Source organism: Rhinatrema bivittatum, chromosome 1 (assembly GCF_901001135.1).
Source record: "Rhinatrema bivittatum chromosome 1, aRhiBiv1.1, whole genome shotgun sequence".
Classification (NCBI taxonomy): domain Eukaryota; kingdom Metazoa; phylum Chordata; class Amphibia; order Gymnophiona; family Rhinatrematidae; genus Rhinatrema; species Rhinatrema bivittatum.
Genome location: NC_042615.1, coordinates 625,257,618 through 625,277,572, shown reverse-complemented (window position 1 = coordinate 625,277,572; position 19,955 = coordinate 625,257,618). Strand labels below are relative to the sequence as shown.

The 19,955-nt window shown below is 42.5% G+C and overlaps 1 protein-coding gene across 2 annotated transcripts in view; it reads right to left on the bottom strand.

The window, feature by feature from the left end:
• The window catches only part of TMEM232 (transmembrane protein 232), a 512,842-nt gene that overhangs the window by 421,514 nt on the left and 71,373 nt on the right, over positions 1 to 19,955 (bottom strand). For both annotated transcript variants that reach the window (XM_029571869.1, XM_029571874.1), the window contains exon 3: positions 15,390 to 15,501. In XM_029571869.1, the coding sequence (XP_029427729.1) occupies positions 15,390 to 15,501 (112 nt within the window). The remainder of the gene's footprint in view (positions 1 to 15,389; positions 15,502 to 19,955) is intronic.

The following is a 19,955-nucleotide window of genomic DNA, read 5'->3' as shown; positions in this document are numbered from 1 at the left end:
CTGACAACAGTGGTGGCGGCATTCGGGTCACAATGAGAGGCGGCAGTCGAGTACCGACCCAAATGGCACGGCGCAGGCAGCGCAAGAGAGGTGAGGGGCAACCATAACAGAGAATAATAATGGTAAATGGTGTATTATACAACCAGGAACTCATATTAATGTCAGTCTATGCTCCAAATCAATATGACCATTCTTTTTTTCATTACCATTCTAGATGGGTGGTCTTCACTGGGTGGAGGTAAAGTGCTTATTGGAGGCAATTTTAATTGTGTAATCAACCCAGATCTAGACAGCCATTCTGACACCAACATTTCTAAAATGGGGGAAAATAAAGGCATATAGTTTTTATGAAAATGTCTTCCAGTGATTCATACATGGAGAGTGTTACACCCAGGCGAGAGAGATTACACCCACTACACCAAAGCTCACCCTACAAAATCAAGAATAGATTACTTGCTTGCTTCTGAATCCCTCTTTTTTAAATATAAGCTCTGTAGAAATAGGGCAATTACTTATATCCGACCATTGTCCAGTGTTAGGTAAGTTGGAGGTAAACCATGGATGGCTCTCTTGGTTCATTCCAAGGCGAATGCCAGAGTAGCTTAGCTTTGACCCAAATTTTCTGTCTTTTTTACAACAAAAATGGAAACAATACGTAGAATTCAATAACATACACAGGAAAAATCTGGAACTTTTCTGGGAAACAGCAAAGGTGGTACTAAGGGGGGAAATTATAAGTTATGTAGTGTTGAAACAAAAAGCCAGGGCAAAAAAGATATTGAACTTAGGGAAAGAATTGAATTACTACAAAACACAGTAGAATAAAACCAACCAAGATAAGTGGAAAAAACATTTTTGCTTCTCAGCACATACTTAATGATCTGCTTAATCAAAAAGCTAAAAACTCAATATTTTTGCTTCGTGATAAACATTTTGTTCACAGTAACAGAGCAGGATGGCTAATAGCTAATTTAACCAAGGTGCATCACCCTTCCAAATTTATTAGTAATATACGTAGGCCAGATGGTACACAGGAGACCACCACATTCAAAATAGGGGAGGTTTTTCAAAGGTATTACCAAGCACTGTACAGTTCTGAAAATTTGGAGTCTTTTTTGGAAGAATTGAAACTGCCCCAATTATACCCGGACCCAAACATGGTGCTTAATAAACCTATTTTAGAATTAGAAGTAAAGGGAGTAATAAAAGACTTAGAACTACACAAATCACCAGGGCCTGATGGTCTGAATTTTCTATTCTTTAAATTACTGCAACCCCAAATCACTCCAGCCTTGACAAACTTATATAACTTTATGGGGAATACAAGTCAGATACCGAACTCTATGACAGACACCTCAATAATAGTACTACCGAAGATCGGAGGAGACCCTTTAGAACCAGGATCCTATAGACCAATATCATTGTTAAATCAGGACATAAAAATTTATGCAAAAGCTTTAGCAAATAGATTGAAGAATTTACTCCCTGAGTTAATATCCCTGGAACAAATGGGCTTTGTGCATGGCCATAAAGCTCAGTTTAACATCAGACATTTACTATTAGGCCTTGAAGCTTATCAGTGAAACATACCACCAGACCCCATTTTGATTACTTTTGATTCGGAAAAGGCCTTTGATAGAGTTGAGTGGGACACTCTTTTCACCTTGTTAGGAAAAATAGGTTTCTCAGGATTTTTTCTTCAGTCAGGCCTCTCCATCAAAGACCACAAGCCCATTTTAGTATAAGCAACTCAAAATCAGATTCTTTTAGGCTATACCAGGGTACGAGGCAAGGCTGCCCTTTGTCCCCACTATTGTACATTTTATCCTTAGAGCCACTGATTCGAAAATTGAATCAAGATGAAGACATTAGAGGAATTTCTATAGAAACTCAAGTTTTAAAATTGATGCTGTTTGCTGATGATATGCTATTGGTGATAACACATGCTAAACAATCTCTCCCTAAAGTATTAACACATATGGCAGTTACTCAGGATTAAAAATAAACTTACTAAAATATGAAGCTATGGACTTATCAGGGGAATTACTGTACAACTGGCCTCAATTCCCGTTAAGTTGGGCTAAAGATACTATTAAATATTTAGGTGTTCAAATTCACAACCAACCAAACTAATGGTATTCTGTCAATATTGTACCTTTTATTGTAACCGTTCTTAATTGGCACTTGTTAGATTGTACGTTAAACTGCCTACATATACCTTATTTTGTGCCTATTTGTAAACCGTTGCGATGGTACATGACTTAGCGACGGTATAGAAAAGTTTTTAAATAAATAAATAATAATTCTATAAAAAGTAAGCTGGCCAGCTGGTCATTCTTTCCATTATCTCTACTAGGCAGAATAGCCTTAACCAAGATGATTATTGTACCAAAAATTTTATATTTACTACAAATGATCCCCCTGTGGCTTACTAATAAGGATATAAAAATTTTATACATGATGTTTGCGTCTTTTTTTTGGAATGGCCATAAACCAAGGCAGAAATGTACTACTCTTTTAATCCCCAGAAAGGAGGCCAGTTTAGGATCCACAGACCTAAGGAAATATAATGTGGCATGTTTATTATTGTTCCTAAAAGAGTGGCTAGGTCCGAGGTTACCATGCTCTATGGAATACTTGGAGAATGCATATGTGGATCCTCTTAATTTGCTGTATCCACTTCATACACCTCAAGAACATTTGACTCCAATGCTGCTAAATTTGTAGTTATGCCAGTCCATGAGGCGCGCTTGGAAAGCGTTGCGTAACCAACTGAGTCTGAGTTGGCAAATTTCGCTATGTATGCCTTTAGTGGGAAACCCAAAATTTTTACCTGGATGGGAGGGCAGTCTACCCCCCTTTCTAGAGTCGAGGGCTAACAATATTATTACCATTGGTAGATATCCGCCTGAAAGCCATACAATCATTTTTATATTGCATGGACAAATTTCAGTTTAAGCAGAACAATTTCCTGTTTTATTTGCAAATATGTAGTTATATCAATCAGTTGCTGCACATTGACTGGAACAAGATTTTTAAAGGTTCCTTTCAGTGCTTCATGGGCTTAACTTTGGCTCCTAGAGTTTCACAATCCTCATTATACAGATATTTATACTCCATTACTACTTACCATGCAAAATGGAGTAAAGATTTAGGAGTTACCATTCCCGCAAAATTACTGGCGGTTCATACTGCAAGTGTGTGTAAAATAATAAATAATGTTTAATTTTGGGAAATGTATTATAAAATAGTACACAGATTAATATTTTGGCCTAACAAAGCACATCTTGCAAATATAACCACATCTAACAACTGTATGGTGCAATTGTCCTTCAGCCTTTTTTTTTTTTTTAATTTTATTTTCTATTTATTCTTCAGCCTCTTTAATACATTGTTTGTGGGATTGCCCAATCATTCAAGGTTTTTGGATTTCTATATACCAATTTTTTACTGTATTAAATGTATCAAAGCAATATAGGTCTTCAACTTTCTATGTTCTTGGAATAAGTACTTTTAGTAAAGAAATACCAAGGATTTGGTTGCTCTTTGTTCAATCCTTCAACATTGGTTGCTGTCCTCCAGCCCTTCAACAGACTCCTGGAAACTCGCTTTACTAGATCTCTATATGCTGGAGGAAAAATGTGCTACAATAAACTTGATGAAACATCTAGCTCATTTTACCAGCATATGGAAACCGATTATTCCTCTTCTTAAGCCTGTGGACTAATACGATGGTTGGGCTGCTATTTGGATGCTAATTAGACATTAATTGGACATTAAATATCATTTGAGTATCATTGAAGTTGAGACTGAATTCCAGAGTGACTGTAGGGAGAGGGGAGGGGCTGGGGAGCAGGAGATTAGAGGAGATTTTAAAAAGGTTACAAAATTGGGTTTGAGCATTTTGTATATCTAATGGATGTTCATCTCTGTTGGTAAACAGTTCATTTGTGTAATGTTGTAACTTTAAGAACATAAGAAATTGCCATGCTGGGTCAGACCAAGGGTCCATCAAGCCCAGCATCCTGTTTCCAACAGAGGCCAAACCAGGCCACAAGAACCTGGCAATTACACAGACACTAAGAAGATCCCATGCTACTGATGCAATTAATAGCAATGGCTATTCCCTAAGTAAACTTAATTAATAGCCGTTAATGGACTTCTCCTCCAACAACTTATGCAAATCTTTTTTGAACCCAGCTACATTAACTGCACTAACCACATCTTCTGGCAACAAATTCCAGAGCTTTATTGTTCGTTGAGTGAAAAAGAATTTTCTCCAATTAGTCTTAAATGTGCTACTTGCTAACTTCATGGAATGCCCCTTAGTCCTTCTATTATTCGAAAGTGTAAATAACCGATTCACATCTACTCGTTCAAGACCTCTCATGATCTTAAAGACCTCTATCATATCCCCCCTCAGCTGTCTCTTCTCCAAGCTGAACAGCCCTAACCTCTTCAGCCTTTCCTCATAGGGGAACTGTTCCATCCCCTTTATCATTTTGGTTGCCCTTCTCTGTTCCTTCTCCATCACAACTATATCCTGTCTCAGATGCGGCGACCATGATTGTACACAGTATTCAAGGTGCGGTCTCACCATGGAGCGATATATAGACATTATGACATTTTCCATTTTATTAACCATTCCCTTCCTAATAATTCCTAACATTCTGTTTGCTTTTTTGACTGCTGCAGCACACTAAGCCGACGATTTTAAAGTATTATCCACTAAAAACATAAAACACAACACAAACAACAAATTACACAGTACAATTGACTTTTAGCAATCATAGTCCTCCCTCTACAATATTGCTTTAATCTGCTTTCTAAACACCTTTTTGTCCCTCTCCTCTCGTAACTCATCTGGCAAAGCATTCCATAAGACTAGGGATAGATATATGACAATGCCCTGGCTCATATTTGCTTAAGTTTATAGTCCCTAATGTAACCCCATCCCTGGCTGCAGACTGCTACATAAGAACATAAGAAAATGCCATACTAGGTCAGACCAAGGGTCCACCGAGCCCAGCATCCTGTTTCCAACAGTGGCCAATCCAGGCCATAAAAACCTGGCAAGTACCCAAAAAATTAGTCTATTCCATGTTACCATTGCTAATGGCAGTGGCTATTCTCTAAGTGAATTTAATAGCAGGTAAAGGACTTCTCCTCCAAGAACTTATCCAATCCTTTTTTAAACACCGCTATACTAACTGCACTAACCACATCCTCTGGCAACAAATTCCAGAGTTTAATTGTGTGTTGAGTAAAAAAGAACTTTCTCCGATTAGTTTTAAATGTGTCCAATGCTAACTTCATGGAGTGCCCCCTAGTCTTTCTACTATCCGAAAGAGTAAATAACCGATTCACATCTACCCGTTCTAGATCTCTCATAATTTTAAACACCTCTATCATATCCCCCTTCAGCCGTCTCTTCTCCAAGCTGAAAAGTCCTAACCTCTTTAGTCTTTCCTCATAGGGGAGCTGTTCCATTCCCCTTATCATTTTGGTCGCCCTTCTCTGTACCTTCTCCATCACAATTATATCTTTTTTGAGATGTGGCAACCAGAATTGTACACAGTATTCAAGGTGCGGTTTCACCATGGAGCGATACAGAGGCATTATGATATTTTCCGTCTTATTCACCATTCCCTTTCTAATAATTCCCAAAATTCTGTTTGCTTTTTTGACTGCTGCAGCACACTGAACCGACGATTTCAATGTGTTATCTCCTATGATGCCTAGATCTCTTTCTTGGGTATAGCACCTAATATGGAACCCAACATTGTGTAATTATAGCATGGGTTATTTTTCCCTATATGTTTCACCTTGCACTTATCCACATTAAATTTCATCTGCCATTTGGATGCCCAATTTTCCAGTCTCACAAGGTCTTCCTGCAATTTATCACAATCTGCTTGAGATTTAACTACTCTGAACAATTTTGTGTCATCTGCAAATTTGATTATCTCACTCGTCGTATTTCTTTCCAGATCATTTATAAATATATTGAAAAGTAAGGGTCCCAATACAGATCCCCGAGGCACTCCACTGTCCACTCCCTTCCACTGAGAAAATTGTCCATTTAATCCTACTCTCTGTTTCCTGTCTTTTAGCCAGTTTGCAGTCCACGAAAGGACATCGCCACCTATCCCATGACTTTTTACTTTTCCTAGAAGCCTCTCATGAAGAACTTTGTCAAACGCCTTCTGAAAATCCAAGTATACTACATCTACCGGTTCACCTTTATCCACGTCTTAATTAACTCCTTCAAAAAAGTGAAGCAGATTTGTGAGGCAAGACTTGCCCTGGGTAACGCCATGCTGACTTTGTTCCATTAAACCATGTCTTTCTATATGTTCTGTGATTTTGATGTTTAGAACACTTTCCACTATTTTTCCTGGCACTGAAGGCAGGCTAACCGGTCTGTAGTTTCCCAGATCGCCCCTGGAGCCCTTTTTAAATATTGGGGTTACATTTGCTATCCTCCAGTCTTCAGGTACAATGGATGATTTTAATGATAGGTTACAAATTTTTACTCATAGGTCTGAAATTTCATTTTTTAGTTCCTTCAGAACTCTGGGGTGTATACCATCTGGTCCAGGTGATTTACTACTCTTCAGTTTGTCAATCAGGCCTACCACATCTTCTAGGTTCACCGTGATTTGATTCAGTCCATCTGAATCATTACCCATGAAAACCTTCTCCATTAGGGGTACCTCCTCAACATCCTCTTCAGTAAACACTGAAGCAAAGAAATCATGTAATCTTTCCACGATGGCCTTATCTTCTCTAAGTGCCCCTTTAACCCCTCAATCATCTAACGGTCCAACTGACTCCCTCACAGGCTTTCTGCTTCGGATATATTTTTAAAAGTTTTTACTGTGAGTTTTTGCCTCTACAGCCAACTTCTTTTCAAATTGTCTCTTAGCCTGTCTCTTAGCCTGTCTTATCAATGTCTTACATTTAACTTGCCAACATTTATGCTTTATCCTGGCAAAAGGGAAACTTTGATAAAATGAGAAAAATTGTTAGAAAAAAACTGAAAGGAGCAGCTACAAAAGTAAAATATGTCCAAGAGGCGTGGTCATTGTTAAAAAATACCATTCTAGAAGCACAGTCCATATCTATTCCACACATTAAGAAAGGTGGAAAGAAGGCAAAACGATTACCGGCATGGTTAAAAGGGGAGGTGAAAGAAGCTATTTTAGCCAAAAGATCTTCATTCAAAAATTGGAAGAAGGATCCAACAGAAGAAAATAGGATAAAGCATAAACATTGGCAAGTTAAATGTAAGACATTGATAAGACAGGCTAAGAGAGAATTTGAAAAGAAGTTGGCTGTAGAGGCAAAAACTCACAGTAAAAACTTTTTAAAATATATCCGAAGCAGAAAGCCTGTGAGGGAGTCAGTTGGACCGTTAGATGATCGAGGGGTTAAAGGGGCACTTAGAGAAGATAAGGCCATCGCGGAAAGATTAAATGATTTCTTTGCTTCGGTGTTTACTGAAGAGGATGTTGGGGAGGTACCCGTAATGGAGAAGGTTTTCATGGGTAATGATTCAGATGGACTGAATCAAATCACAGTGAACCTAGAAGATGTGGTAGGCCTGATTGACAAACTGAAGAGTAGTAAATCACCTGGACCGGATGGTATACACCCCAGAGTTCTGAAGGAACTAAGAAATGAAATTTCAGACCTATTAGTAAAAATTTGTAACTTATCATTAAAATCGTCCATTGTACCTGAAGACTGGAGGATAGCAAATGTAACCCCAATATTTAAAAAGGGCTCCAGGGGCGATCCAGGAAACTACAGACCGGTTAGCCTGACTTCAGTGCCAGGAAAAATAGTGGAAAGTGTTCTAAACATCAAAATCACAGAACATATAGAAAGACAGGAAGACCTTGTGAGACTGGAAAATTGGGCATCCAAATGGCAGATGAAATTTAATGTGGCTAAGTGCAAGGTGATGCATATAGGGAAAAATAACCCATGCTATAATTACACAATGGGGCGGATTTTCCTACTCCGCGAATAGGCCTACTTTTGCTGGCGCATCAGGCGCCAGCAAAAGTACGCTGGATTTTAGTAGATACGCGCGGAGCCGCGCGTATCCACTAAAATCCTGGATCGGCGCACGCAAGGCTATCAATTCTGTATAGCTGGCGCGCGCCGAACCGCGCAGCCTACCCCCGTTCCCTCCAAGGCCGCTCCAAAATCGGAGCGGCCTCGGAAGGAACTTCCTTTTGCCCTCCCCTCACCTTCCCCTCCCTTCCCCTACCTAACCCACCCACCCGGCCCTGTCTAAGCCCCCCCCCTTACCTTTGTCGGGGGATTTACGCCTCCCAGAGGGAGGCGTAAATCCCCGCGCGTCAGCGGGCCTCCTGCGCGCCGGGACGCGACCTGGGGGCGGGTCCGGAGGGCGCGGCCATGCCCCCGGGCCGCCCCGGGCCGTAACCACGCCTCCGGGTCCGCCCCCGAAACGCTCCCGGCACGCCCCCTAAACGCCGCGCGGTTCGGGCCCGCCCCCCGACACGCCCCCCTCGGAGAACCCCGGGACTTACGCGAGTCCCGGGGCTCTGCGCGCGCCGGTAGGCCTATGTAAAATAGGCTCACCGGCGCGCAGGGCCCTGCTCGCCTAAATCCGCCCGGTTTTGGGCGGATTTAGGCGAGCAGGGCTCTGAAAATCTGCCCCAATGTTGGGTTCCATATTAGGTGCTACAACCCAAGAAAGAGATCTAGGTGTCATAGTGGATAACACATTGAAATCGTCGGTGCAGTGTGCTGCGGCAGTCAAAAAAGCAAACAGAATGTTGGGAATTATTAGAAAAGGAATGATGAATAAAACGGAAAATGTCATAATGCCTCTGTATCGCTCCATGGTGAGACCGCACCTTGAATACTGTGTACAATTCTGGTCGCCGCATCTCAAAAAAGATATAATTGCGATGGAGAAGGTACAGAGAAGGGCTACCAAAATGATAAGGGGAATGGAACAACTCCCCTATGAGGAAAGACTAAAGAGGTTAGGACTTTTCAGCTTGGAGAAGAGACGACTGAGGGGGGATATGATAGAGGTGTTTAAAATCATGAGAGGTCTAGAATGGGTAGATGTGAATCGGTTATTTACTCTTTCGGATAGTAGAAAGACTAGGGGGCACTCCATGAAGTTAGCATGGGGCACATTTAAAACTAATCGGAGAAAGTTCTTTTTTACTCAATGCACAATTAAACTCTGGAATTTGTTGCCAGAGGATGTGGCTAGTGCAGTTAGTATAGCTGTGTTTAAAAAAAGATTAGATAAGTTCTTGGAGGAGAAGTCCATTACCTGCTATTAAGTTCACTTAGAGAATAGCCACTGCCATTAGCAATGGTTACATGGAATAGACTTAGTTTTTGGGTACTTGCCAGGTTCTTATGACTTGGATTGGCCACTGTTGGAAACAGGATGCTGGGCTTGATGGACCCTTGGTCTGACCCAGTATGGCATTTTCTTATGTTCTTATCCTATTTTCTTCTGTTGGATCCTTCTTCCAATTTTTGAATGAAGATCTTTTGGCTAAAATAGCTTCTTTCACACATCCCAGGAAGCCAAAACCCACTGAGAGGGACCTTAAGAAGGGGGGTACAGTTACGTCTGTCGGTCGCAGACACCTACGACCTCTCATGCTCACCTCTTTTTTTCCTGCTCCTGCAAGTCTAGGAAGAATGGCAGTCTCTACCAGCCCATGCCGACCTCTCCGGCATCCCTGGGACAGCGTGGGCAATGCCAACTGCCTTCTTAGACCTGGAATCACCTAAGGCCCACGCACACAAGGGCCAGATTTGAATACGTCATGGTGGGAGCCTCAGTGGCATCCACACCCGATGACATCAGCCTGCTAGCGTATTTAAGCTGAGCTGCCCTTGTACTTCTGAAGTTAGCAAGGAGTTCCGTTCCTTCTGTACTCTGCTTTTCAAGGACTTCCTGTTCCTGACTATTGGCATAGGATACAGTAAGCACCCACTCCTCAGGGGCTTCCATGCGTTCCTGGCTATCCGCTCCTTGGAGGGCCTTCTGCCTTACTACTACTGGACCTGCCTCTCTGGTCTCAACCTTGTTCCAGGAACTTCTGTCTGTGAGTTCTACCACTGACTTCGTCTCTCTGACTGCATTGATGATTCTTCGCGGCATACAAGTTTATTTTCCTTGTTTTTTGTAACTTTCCCTCTCCCTTTTTCTGATTCACTGTATTTAAAGTTCAAGGTTCTTATTGAAAATATTGTTTTTTACGTTACGTTATGCTTTACACTCCTTGTTATTTGTAAACCGGGTTGATGTGATGCCTATCATGAAACTCGGTATAACAAAAACAATAAATAAATAAATAAATAAATAAATACCCCATTCCTCGAGCCACTACTGCTACTCTTCCATGCAAGCCTTTACCTTCTACTCTACGATACCATCTACAGACACCACTCTGAGGTTTGGCATTGCTTCCTGTTCTACATCATCTGATTACAGCGATCCTCGGCGTACCCAGCTCTGCGGGCCACTACCAGATCTGTACTCCTGAAGCCACCTATGCTCTCCTGAGAGGATCCTCGGCGTAGCCCTCTCCAGGGCCACTACCGGATCTTCTCAAGCTGTGTCTCACTCTGGGTAATTCCCTTGCCCAGGATTACAAGAAATGAGTGTCGTTCCTAAGAGACTAACACTTTTCTTCCACTAATAAAGTCTTCATTCTAGCTGTGTCACACGCCACCAAGTCTGTGCCTGCTGACGGTGAGGTTCACAGGGCTCCTTCCTGAGGGCAGTCATTGTTCATCTCAGCCCAGGGGTTCACTTCTACCCTCAAACATAACACTTCCATAATAATCCCATCTCTATTAGTGCAGTAGAAAACCAAGGGGCTGTCCTTTTGATACACTGTGGCGCTACACTATCATAGGTTGCACCTAATGAGTGATCCCAATGTCTTATTGATTCTTCAAGCAGTTCTGTAGCCCAATTTCAGGCCTTAGCTTCAGAGGTTCAATGCTTTGCAAAGTCATCTATGTCTACTTTTATGCGCAATATCTTCTCATGTTTTGCAAAGTTCTTATCCACATTCTAACAACATATTTTAAACATGATTAGGCTATGATCAAACCAGAATATTTCATTCACTGATATACCTGTGATCTTAGTAAGCCATTTTTTAATGCATAATAAGAGGCCCAGTATATTTCCTACCTTGAGGTTGGGGGATATTATTAAGTTGCTCACAATCAATTGTCCTTAGGGCAGATAAAAACGAACTCCACTACAGCTTGTATCATTAATATGAATATTAAAATCACCAATCATTATCAATTTACTATACTGGGCATTGTTATCAAAAAAATCTAATAGTTGATTAAAATCCTCAACTAATTGGTTTCGTGGTTTATAAACCACACAAAAGGGCCATTCATGTACCTTTATTAATGATGCTTCGACTAATGGAGTTGAGGAAAGCTCCAAACGCCCTCTAGTGACTAACTAGTAAAACACATACCATTTTCTTGATTGATACACACTGACAAGGAGGCACAAAAGAGAAATATTTAGAAAATTTTTAAAATAAAATAAAAGAGAAAGGAAAAGTAAAATAAACATAAATAATAAAATAGAGCATTAAAAAATGCAAACAATTGATAGCAAATAGAAATTAAAAACAAACAAATTAAAAATAAAAAGAAGAAAAAAAGATTGAAGAAAAATGGTTTCAATCTCCCCTCTTTCTTCAGGGCAGAAAAATCCCTAAATCATAATCTTCATTCAAACTACAATGAATTATATACTGTCATGCTTTAACATAAGAACTCTAGCTCCTCTTCTAGAGCAGTTTTTTTCAAACCTCAGGTTTCAACCCAGGATTATTTTGTGGAACACCAGGAGCTGGGTCACAGCTCCATTCTATTTCCTGAACTGCTGCAGTGATTTGTTTTCAAGCGCCAAAGCCAGGCTTTTCCCCAGCCAGAGATGCCGGCAGCAGTGATCGATTTGGACTTCCCTGCACCCTTCAACAAACCTCCAAGTTCTGCTTGGCTACCACACCACCAGCAGAACCTCTCTCTAGTGATGTTTTCCTCACAAGCAGGGAGTGCGAGGACTAAGCCACCTTATAGGTAGGGCCTGTGAGAACAGGCTTAGTCCACTTGCTCCCTGATGTGAGGATTGCATAGCTGGAGGAAGTTGCTGCTGGTAGTGTTATGATCATGAAGGTTGGGAAGCAGCAGCTAGAGTAGTAACTCCTTCACTACTTCTCCCTACCCCAAGATCTTGGTTGCAGATAGGTTCCACAGTGCCAGGCAGCAATCCCAGAAGTAGCAATAGTGAGCTGGAAGACCATCATCACTATGATCTGCTGTTTCAGGGGAGATAGCAAAATCAAGTAGTGCTGGCTGTTTGTTTTTTTAGAAGCATCAGCCTGAGAGAGAGAGAGGAGACTGTCAACAGTGTAGCTCCCACCATGATCTGCTAACTCAAAGCGGGTGGAGGCCCTGGAGTGATATGCTCTGTCAGATTAGTCGCTCCTGCCACTGCCTTAAATATTCCAGCAGGAGGAGGGCACAAAGCTAGTATATTGCAGCACTGGGACTGTGGAAGTACAGGAAAGGCAGCCTGAGGGACAGAGGTGTGAATGTCAGGTCTTGAGGTAGGGATCTGTTGAGAAATGTGGGACCCATATTCTACAGAGTTTGTGATAAGTGAGAGAACTAGCCATCCAAGCTCTGAATCGACCAACCAAGCCTCTGCCTCAGTGGCCTCTAGCCTTGCCCCACCTGCCCATCTTGCCTGGACAGATATTTTATCAGAACACTCAGTCAGAAGGATGAACTTTTGGGGTTGAACTAGGCGATTCCTCAGACCCCATGATACCAAACTCATCAAATGGGCAGGTTCAGTTCAAGTTCACAGGTTCTGACCAGTTCAACCACCCCCATTACTTCTGCATGCCAGCACCATAATGCAAGCATACTGATCCAAAAATTAGGGGAATAGGAGCTTAAGGAGAACTTCTGAGAGGAAAGAGCATCATAGAAATCTTTCCTAAGTAGACTGGCATTGATTTGCCAAGCCAGCAGGTGGCATTGTACTCTATATTATACAGATTGGCAGAGATGTAATCAAATTTCCTTTTATTCTGAATCTGGTTGCTGAAGAGAATTAATATACCTACCAACAAAGTGACTTGGTAAAAGTACATAAGCATTACAGTTAATGAACATCTTATAAACAAATAACTCCTTTGGGGGGACATTCATTGTGAGGAGGAGAGCTGATGTGATCTTGGCGGTGGTGACTGCCTTTCTCCTCCTTCACCGGCAGAGCGAGTTTGGCCACATCATCTCCCTGTGATGCCTGGAGTCCATAAGACCTGAGCGACTGCAGCGCTGGTTGGGGGTGTTGGCTGCAAGGAGGAAAGTTGGTGTGATCTTGGAGTTGGTGACTGTTTTCCCTCCCTTCACCAGAGGAACAAGTGTGGCCATGCCATCTCTCTGTGATGCCTGGGGCCCATAAGATCTGTGCAGTTGTGGTGCTAGTTGGGGGCATTGGCTGTGAGGAGGAAATCTGGTGTGATCTTGGTAGAAGTAACTGTCTTTCCCTCCCTTCACCAGAGGAGCGCGTGTGGCCATGCCATCTCTCTGTGATGCCTGGGGCCCATAAGATCTGTGCAGTTGTGGTGCTAGTTGGGGGCATTGGCTGTGAGGAGGAAATCTGGTGTGATCTTGGTAGAAGTGACTGTCTTTCCCTCCCCTCACCGGAGGAGCGAGTGTGATCACAATCTCTCCCTGTGATGCCTGCGGCCCATAAGATCTGCATGGCTGCGGCATACTGCTGCGGGCGCACAGCCAAAGCCGCACGCACGTTTGCCTTTTTGTTCCAGGATAGTGAGGAGTTTCCTAATGGGCAAGAAAAGAAAGGATAAAACCCTCGTATTATCTTCAGTTCCTATTTGAGGCCTGATGGATCACTACGCACAGCAGCTATCTGTTGATACCACTATGGTCAAGGATAAAGAGGTGTCTTCAAATTCGGGAACCTCTCTAAGTCCAGGTATGAGTTTACCCCTCCACAGCCAGTTTTGGTTGCTGCCACACCTCTTGTCACTAGATAACTGAGAGAAGTTTTTTCTCCTCGTACACTATGTGACTCTGAGATTCATTTGGATATAGATTCATCACTTTTATCTTCTTACTCTGTGTTCAATTTAGAAGTGGCTCCAATTAATACTTCTGTCAAGGAAGGAACATCTACTGGTCCTTTGGGAGCCAATAGTTTAGTTTCTTCATCAAGAGCTCCTTCACCATCTACAGTATATTAGCTCCTTATAAAGATTCTTGGGACAATGATCAAACATCTAATACTTATTTATTTATTTACTTTATTCATACCTAGTCTAAATTTCAAGAACAGGACCACTGTTTGATAATTCCTTGGTTAACGTGAACACACAGATAGTTTCTTTACAATCTGCTGAGGCTGCTCACATTAAGGACAGTTTTATAATGCATACCCAATTAGAAATATGGAAAATAGCATGCAAGGGAAGGATTTGCATTTCTTAAACTTTCTGATGACTATTGTCTGCATTTGAATTGTTTTAAAAAATATGTAACAGAGATATTTTCTATTCCTTCAGATATGGGTCCTGCTCTATCAAAAATGTATTACCTTCCTAAAAATTGAAAGGTGATACCTCCTAAAAAAGGGGCGATGGACTCATTGTGTGTAGAAAGACACTCCCTCTCTGGTTTCCTTGAATCCTCTATTGGTGATATTCCTTTAAGAGCTACTCTTCTAGTTATTTTTTCTTTAGAGCAGAACAAGGACCTAATGTTTCAAAAATTTTGTAAAAAGAAGGGAAGGTTGTTTTGTGATCAACAGATTTATATATTTCCCAATGTTTCTTGGGTTACACAATGTTATAGGAAAAATGTATACAATTGAAACAGAGTTATTGCTATAGGTACTACCTTTTCCTTAAATATCCGAGTAAATGCCATGAGTCTTATCAGAAAAATAGGTTTGTATTTACCAATCTTTTACATTTGGAAACTTTTATTAATGAAAAGGCTGTTCAACAGTAGTGGTTATGTGGCATCATTGCCGCCCCCCCCCCCCCCCCCCCCCCCACACACACACACACAGAGACACACACAGTTTAAGTGGACTATGACATAGTTTATATATGTTTCTTTTATAATCTGCATCATTTTTGTTTTATTTCATTTGTTGTAAATTAATTAACAATCAAATTTAAATTAAAAAAACAACTCCTTCTCCATTTTGCAGTGTTTCCTATAGACTGTCTCAGAATAGTCACATAAAAGCATATACTGGAGAATAACAAGTAAAATACAATTTACTATTATACCTTGCATCTGTGAAGCATTTTCCTAGCAAGACCAACTAAGTGCCCTTGTTCCATAGATCCTTCTGTACTGTTAAACTGAAGGATGAATTCTTCAGAGATTTCCAAAGGATTTCTAAATAAAGATAAGATTTAAAGAATTACAGAATTGTTGATTGTCATTTATTATACTAATTAAAGTTTTTATTGCCAAAAGAATTTTTGGTGCAAGCACAAAAAGAATAACATTTATAGCAAAAACCAGATCCACAATTTTATGAAGATTTAGAAGCTAACCACAAGCAATTTTCAACAAGATTATTTATTTACTTACTTATTTATATTTCACTTTATGGCAAGCAAGATGTAGTCATTTGTGAATACAGTAGAAGGCAAATATGTTTTTTTGTGATTGTTATGGGTGCTTCTCTATAGCCTAGACCCTGAATCATGGCTTTCTTCAATTGCCCAGGTAAACCAACCTCCCATGTGTAGATATTAGACAGGCAACCATTACCTATTTTGACCCTACTGAAGCCCCCGCATTGACAAGCCTACCTCCCTCATCTTCGAAGTATGTTCTTTGATCTCGAACTGGGATTTTATCCAGACCTTTGGAAGTTCCCTAGCATGGCACCACACTTACATGCACAATCATAAGTACATATGTCCGAAACAATGGCCCCGCACATACAAGGATAAGAGACATTGCACCTCTGGTGTAGCGCATTCTTACTGCGGTTACTAGAATTGCGTAGCCTTTGCCACACGGTATACCACTTATAAGTCTGCTTCCTTAACGCTGGTACCAAGCCTGTCCAACTGTGCCTTAAATACTTGTAACAAAGTTAACTTTACCCTTATCAATCCATCTGAATTTCTCTATAAATGGGGTAACGTTTTCGGTATCCGAATTCATGCCTCAGGAACTGACCCTGGAGGACTCTTCTATATTCAGAAGGTTGTAATTCGTAAGAGTCCATTAGATCATTCCGCCATTTTTAAAGAATTTTACCAACATGTTAATGAGCCCTTTCCCATATCCCAAACTGCACAAAATTTGTTTATTGACCTTGCTAACGCCATTACTACCTCACTTAATGTTTCCAACTGTTATGTTTGTGGTGGTACCGATATGGAAGACAACTGGCCATGGGAAGTCAAAGAATGGAATTGGCCCATGCCCTAAAATGCTTCCTCTCTTGTTCTACCCCCACGATTTAGCAAAGCCCGATGGATATTGGCTCACTCCATAATACCTACCTGGTGTATCCATAGACCTTATACCATGGATCATGCCACAGCAGTAGGCAATTCCTCTTGCATGTCTCAGACTACCCTTAACTACACTTCCCCTACCACTATCCTGTACACCCATTGGCCTAACTCGTCTGTGATCCCAAACTTAACTCTCTGGACTACTGAGCCCCTTCTTTCGATAGGTACCCGCAAGATCCCAACCAATTGGCCTGCCCCACGAGGTCTATACTGGATATGTGGACGATACGCAAATGCCTCTTTACCGACTGATTGGTTTGGAACCTGTACCGTGGGTACTATTCGCCCCTCGTTTTTCTTAATCCCCCTACAGATGGGTTAACAACTAGGGATGCCCTTGTATAGCACATACATAGATGTACGTAAGACGAGAGACCTTAAAATAGGTAACTGGAAAGATGACGAATGGCCCCCAGAACGTATTATAGCATATTATGATCCAGCCTCCTGGGCTCAGGATGGCTCTTGGGGTTACAGAACTCCAATTTATATGTTAAATCGTGTTATAAGATTGCAAGCTGTTGTTGAAATAATTACTAATGAAACTTCTAAAGCACTGAGAATATTAGCCACTCAGCAAAAGGGTTTTCAGAATGCCATTTACCAGAACCGTCTAGCATTAGATTACATACTAGCTGCAGAAGGAGGATTATGTGGTAAATTTAACCTCAGTAACTGTTGTCTTCAAATAGACGACAAGGGTGAAGTAATTGAAGAAATCACCCGCAACATGATGTCAATTGCACATGTACCGGTGCAAACCTGGAAAGGACTTGATGTCAGTGATCCATTCGGATCCCTTGGCTCATGGTTCTCTAGTTTAGGTTCAGGATTCAAAATTCTAATTGGCTCCATGTGTATGATTGCTAGAGATGTGCTTCGTTTTTTCCTGCCGGGTCGTTTTTTGACTCGGATACTTCGTGGTAAATTTCGGGTTTCCTCGTCTCGTTTTTCGAAAAAACGAAACAAGGAAACCCGAAACCGGGCCAAAAAACGAAACGGCAAAGGAAGCTTAAAAAAAACCCACCCCAAGCATTTAAAATCCTTTTTTTACATATCTATCATACACTATCACCCCCCCATCCCGATCCCTCCCCAAGACTTACAAAGTAGATCCCTGGTGGTCCAGTGGGGTCCCGGGTTCCATTTGCCCTCCTCCGTGCCCATGTTTCTGCAGCCGTGCTCTTTAAAATGGTGCCGCGCAGCCTCTGAACTACCATGTCACAGGGGCTACCGGCGCCATTGGTCAGCCCCTGTCACATGGCCATCGGCGCCATCTTGTGCTCCTGTCATGTGACTGGAGCTGACCAATGGCGCCGAAAGCCTCTGTGACATAGTATGGGCAAAGGCTATCGGCGCCATTTTGATTACTGGCAGCCGACAACGAAATGGCTCCCGGACCCCCGCTGGACCCCCAGAGATTATTGGCAAGCCTTGGGGGGGTCAGAAGGGGGGCTCCTGACCCCCCCAAGGCTTGCCAATAATCTCTGGGGGTCCAGCGGGGGTCCGGGAGCCATTTCGTTGTCGGCTGCCAGTAATCAAAATGGCGCCGATAGCCTTTGCCCATACTATGTCACAGAGGCTTTCGGCGCCATTGGTCAGCTCCAGTCACATGACAGGAGCACAAGATGGCGCCGATGGCCATGTGACAGGGGCTGACCAATGGCGCCGGTAGCCCCTGTGACATGGTAGTTCAGAGGCTGCGCGGCACCATTTTAAAGAGCACGGCTGCAGAAACATGGGCACGGAGGAGGGCAAATGGATCCCGGGACCCCGCTGGACCACCAGGGATCTACTTTGTAAGTCTTGGGGAGGGATCGGGATGGGGGGTGGTGAATTATAGTTAAGGTAAATGTTTGGGGTGGTTTGGGGTGGGTTTTAATAAAAAAAAAAAATGTGTGCCCCTCCCCCAGGCAAACCCGAAAAACGAAATTTCCCCGAAAGTCGGGGAAAATTCTTTTCGGGTTTCGGGCCTCCGAAAAAAAAACGAAGTAGGAAATTTCGGGCAATTTCCTACTTCGGGCGAACAACGAAGCACATCTCTAATGATTGCCTTACTTGGGCTTGTTGTCTGCCTCTGCTTTCCATGCCTCTGTATCTGCCTACGAAGATGCCACGATCAAGTCTCTGAAATGCTGATTACACAGACCAGCACACGGTTCATGCTCAATCAAGATGAAACCTTGAACCTGATGCTCCTGGATTCTAATGATGACACTGAACCATTCCCCACCACCTGTAATGATTATCTGTGAAAAACGAGCATATTGGTACTATGACGGGTAAGTCTCTAGCCAGTAAGGATTAGCCTTAACTAGGCGGGACAACCTAAGACAGGCAATATGCGATGCAGATAGGTGTGAAGGGTTCCTAGGAGTCACCCTTCAAAGGGGGAAATGTAATAATAGTGAATTGCATATACCTGCACACGTGTCACAAGCACTATGATAACTAAACTTACCAGAGTATCAGCCAGCACAGATGACATCATTCCTGGGAAAACGGAAGTTAACTTGGTCTTATTCTCTGCTACTGATAACAACAGGCTCCTGCCCATAGTAAGAGCACATACACATGCTAAAATTTATTGATTGCCTATTAAGGTAAGGGGTGGTGATTATGCAGATATCTGGCATAGGCGAACCCAAACCCTTTTAAGGCTGAGCACGCATGCTAGAGCACTGGGCAGATTCTGAATTATACACCGTTTGCTTTGTATTCACTTCTACTCTGTGACATAGTATGGGCAAAGGCTATCGGCACCATTTTGATTACTGGCAGCCGACAACGAAATGGCTCCCGGACCCCCGCTGGACCCCCAGAGATTATTGGCAAGCCTTGGGGGGGTCAGGAGCCCCCCTTCTGACCCCCCCAAGGCTTGCCAATAATCTCTGGGGGTCCAGCGGGGGTCCGGGAGCCATTTCGTTGTCGGCTGCCAGTAATCAAAATGGCGCCGATAGCCTTTGCCCATACTATGTCACAGAGGCTTTCGGCGCCATTGGTCAGCTCCAGTCACATGACAGGAGCACAAGATGGCGCCGATGGCCATGTGACAGGGGCTGACCAATGGCGCCGGTAGCCCCTGTGACATGGTAGTTCAGAGGCTGCGCGTCACCATTTTAAAGAGCACGGCTGCAGAAACATGGGCACGGAGGAGGGCAAATGGATCCCGGGACCCCGCTGGACCACCAGGGATCTACTTTGTAAGTCTTGGGGAGGGATCGGGATGGGGGGGTGGTGAATTATAGTTAAGGTAAATGTTTGGGGTGGTTTGGGGTGGGTTTTAATAAAAAAAAAAAAATGTGTGCCCCT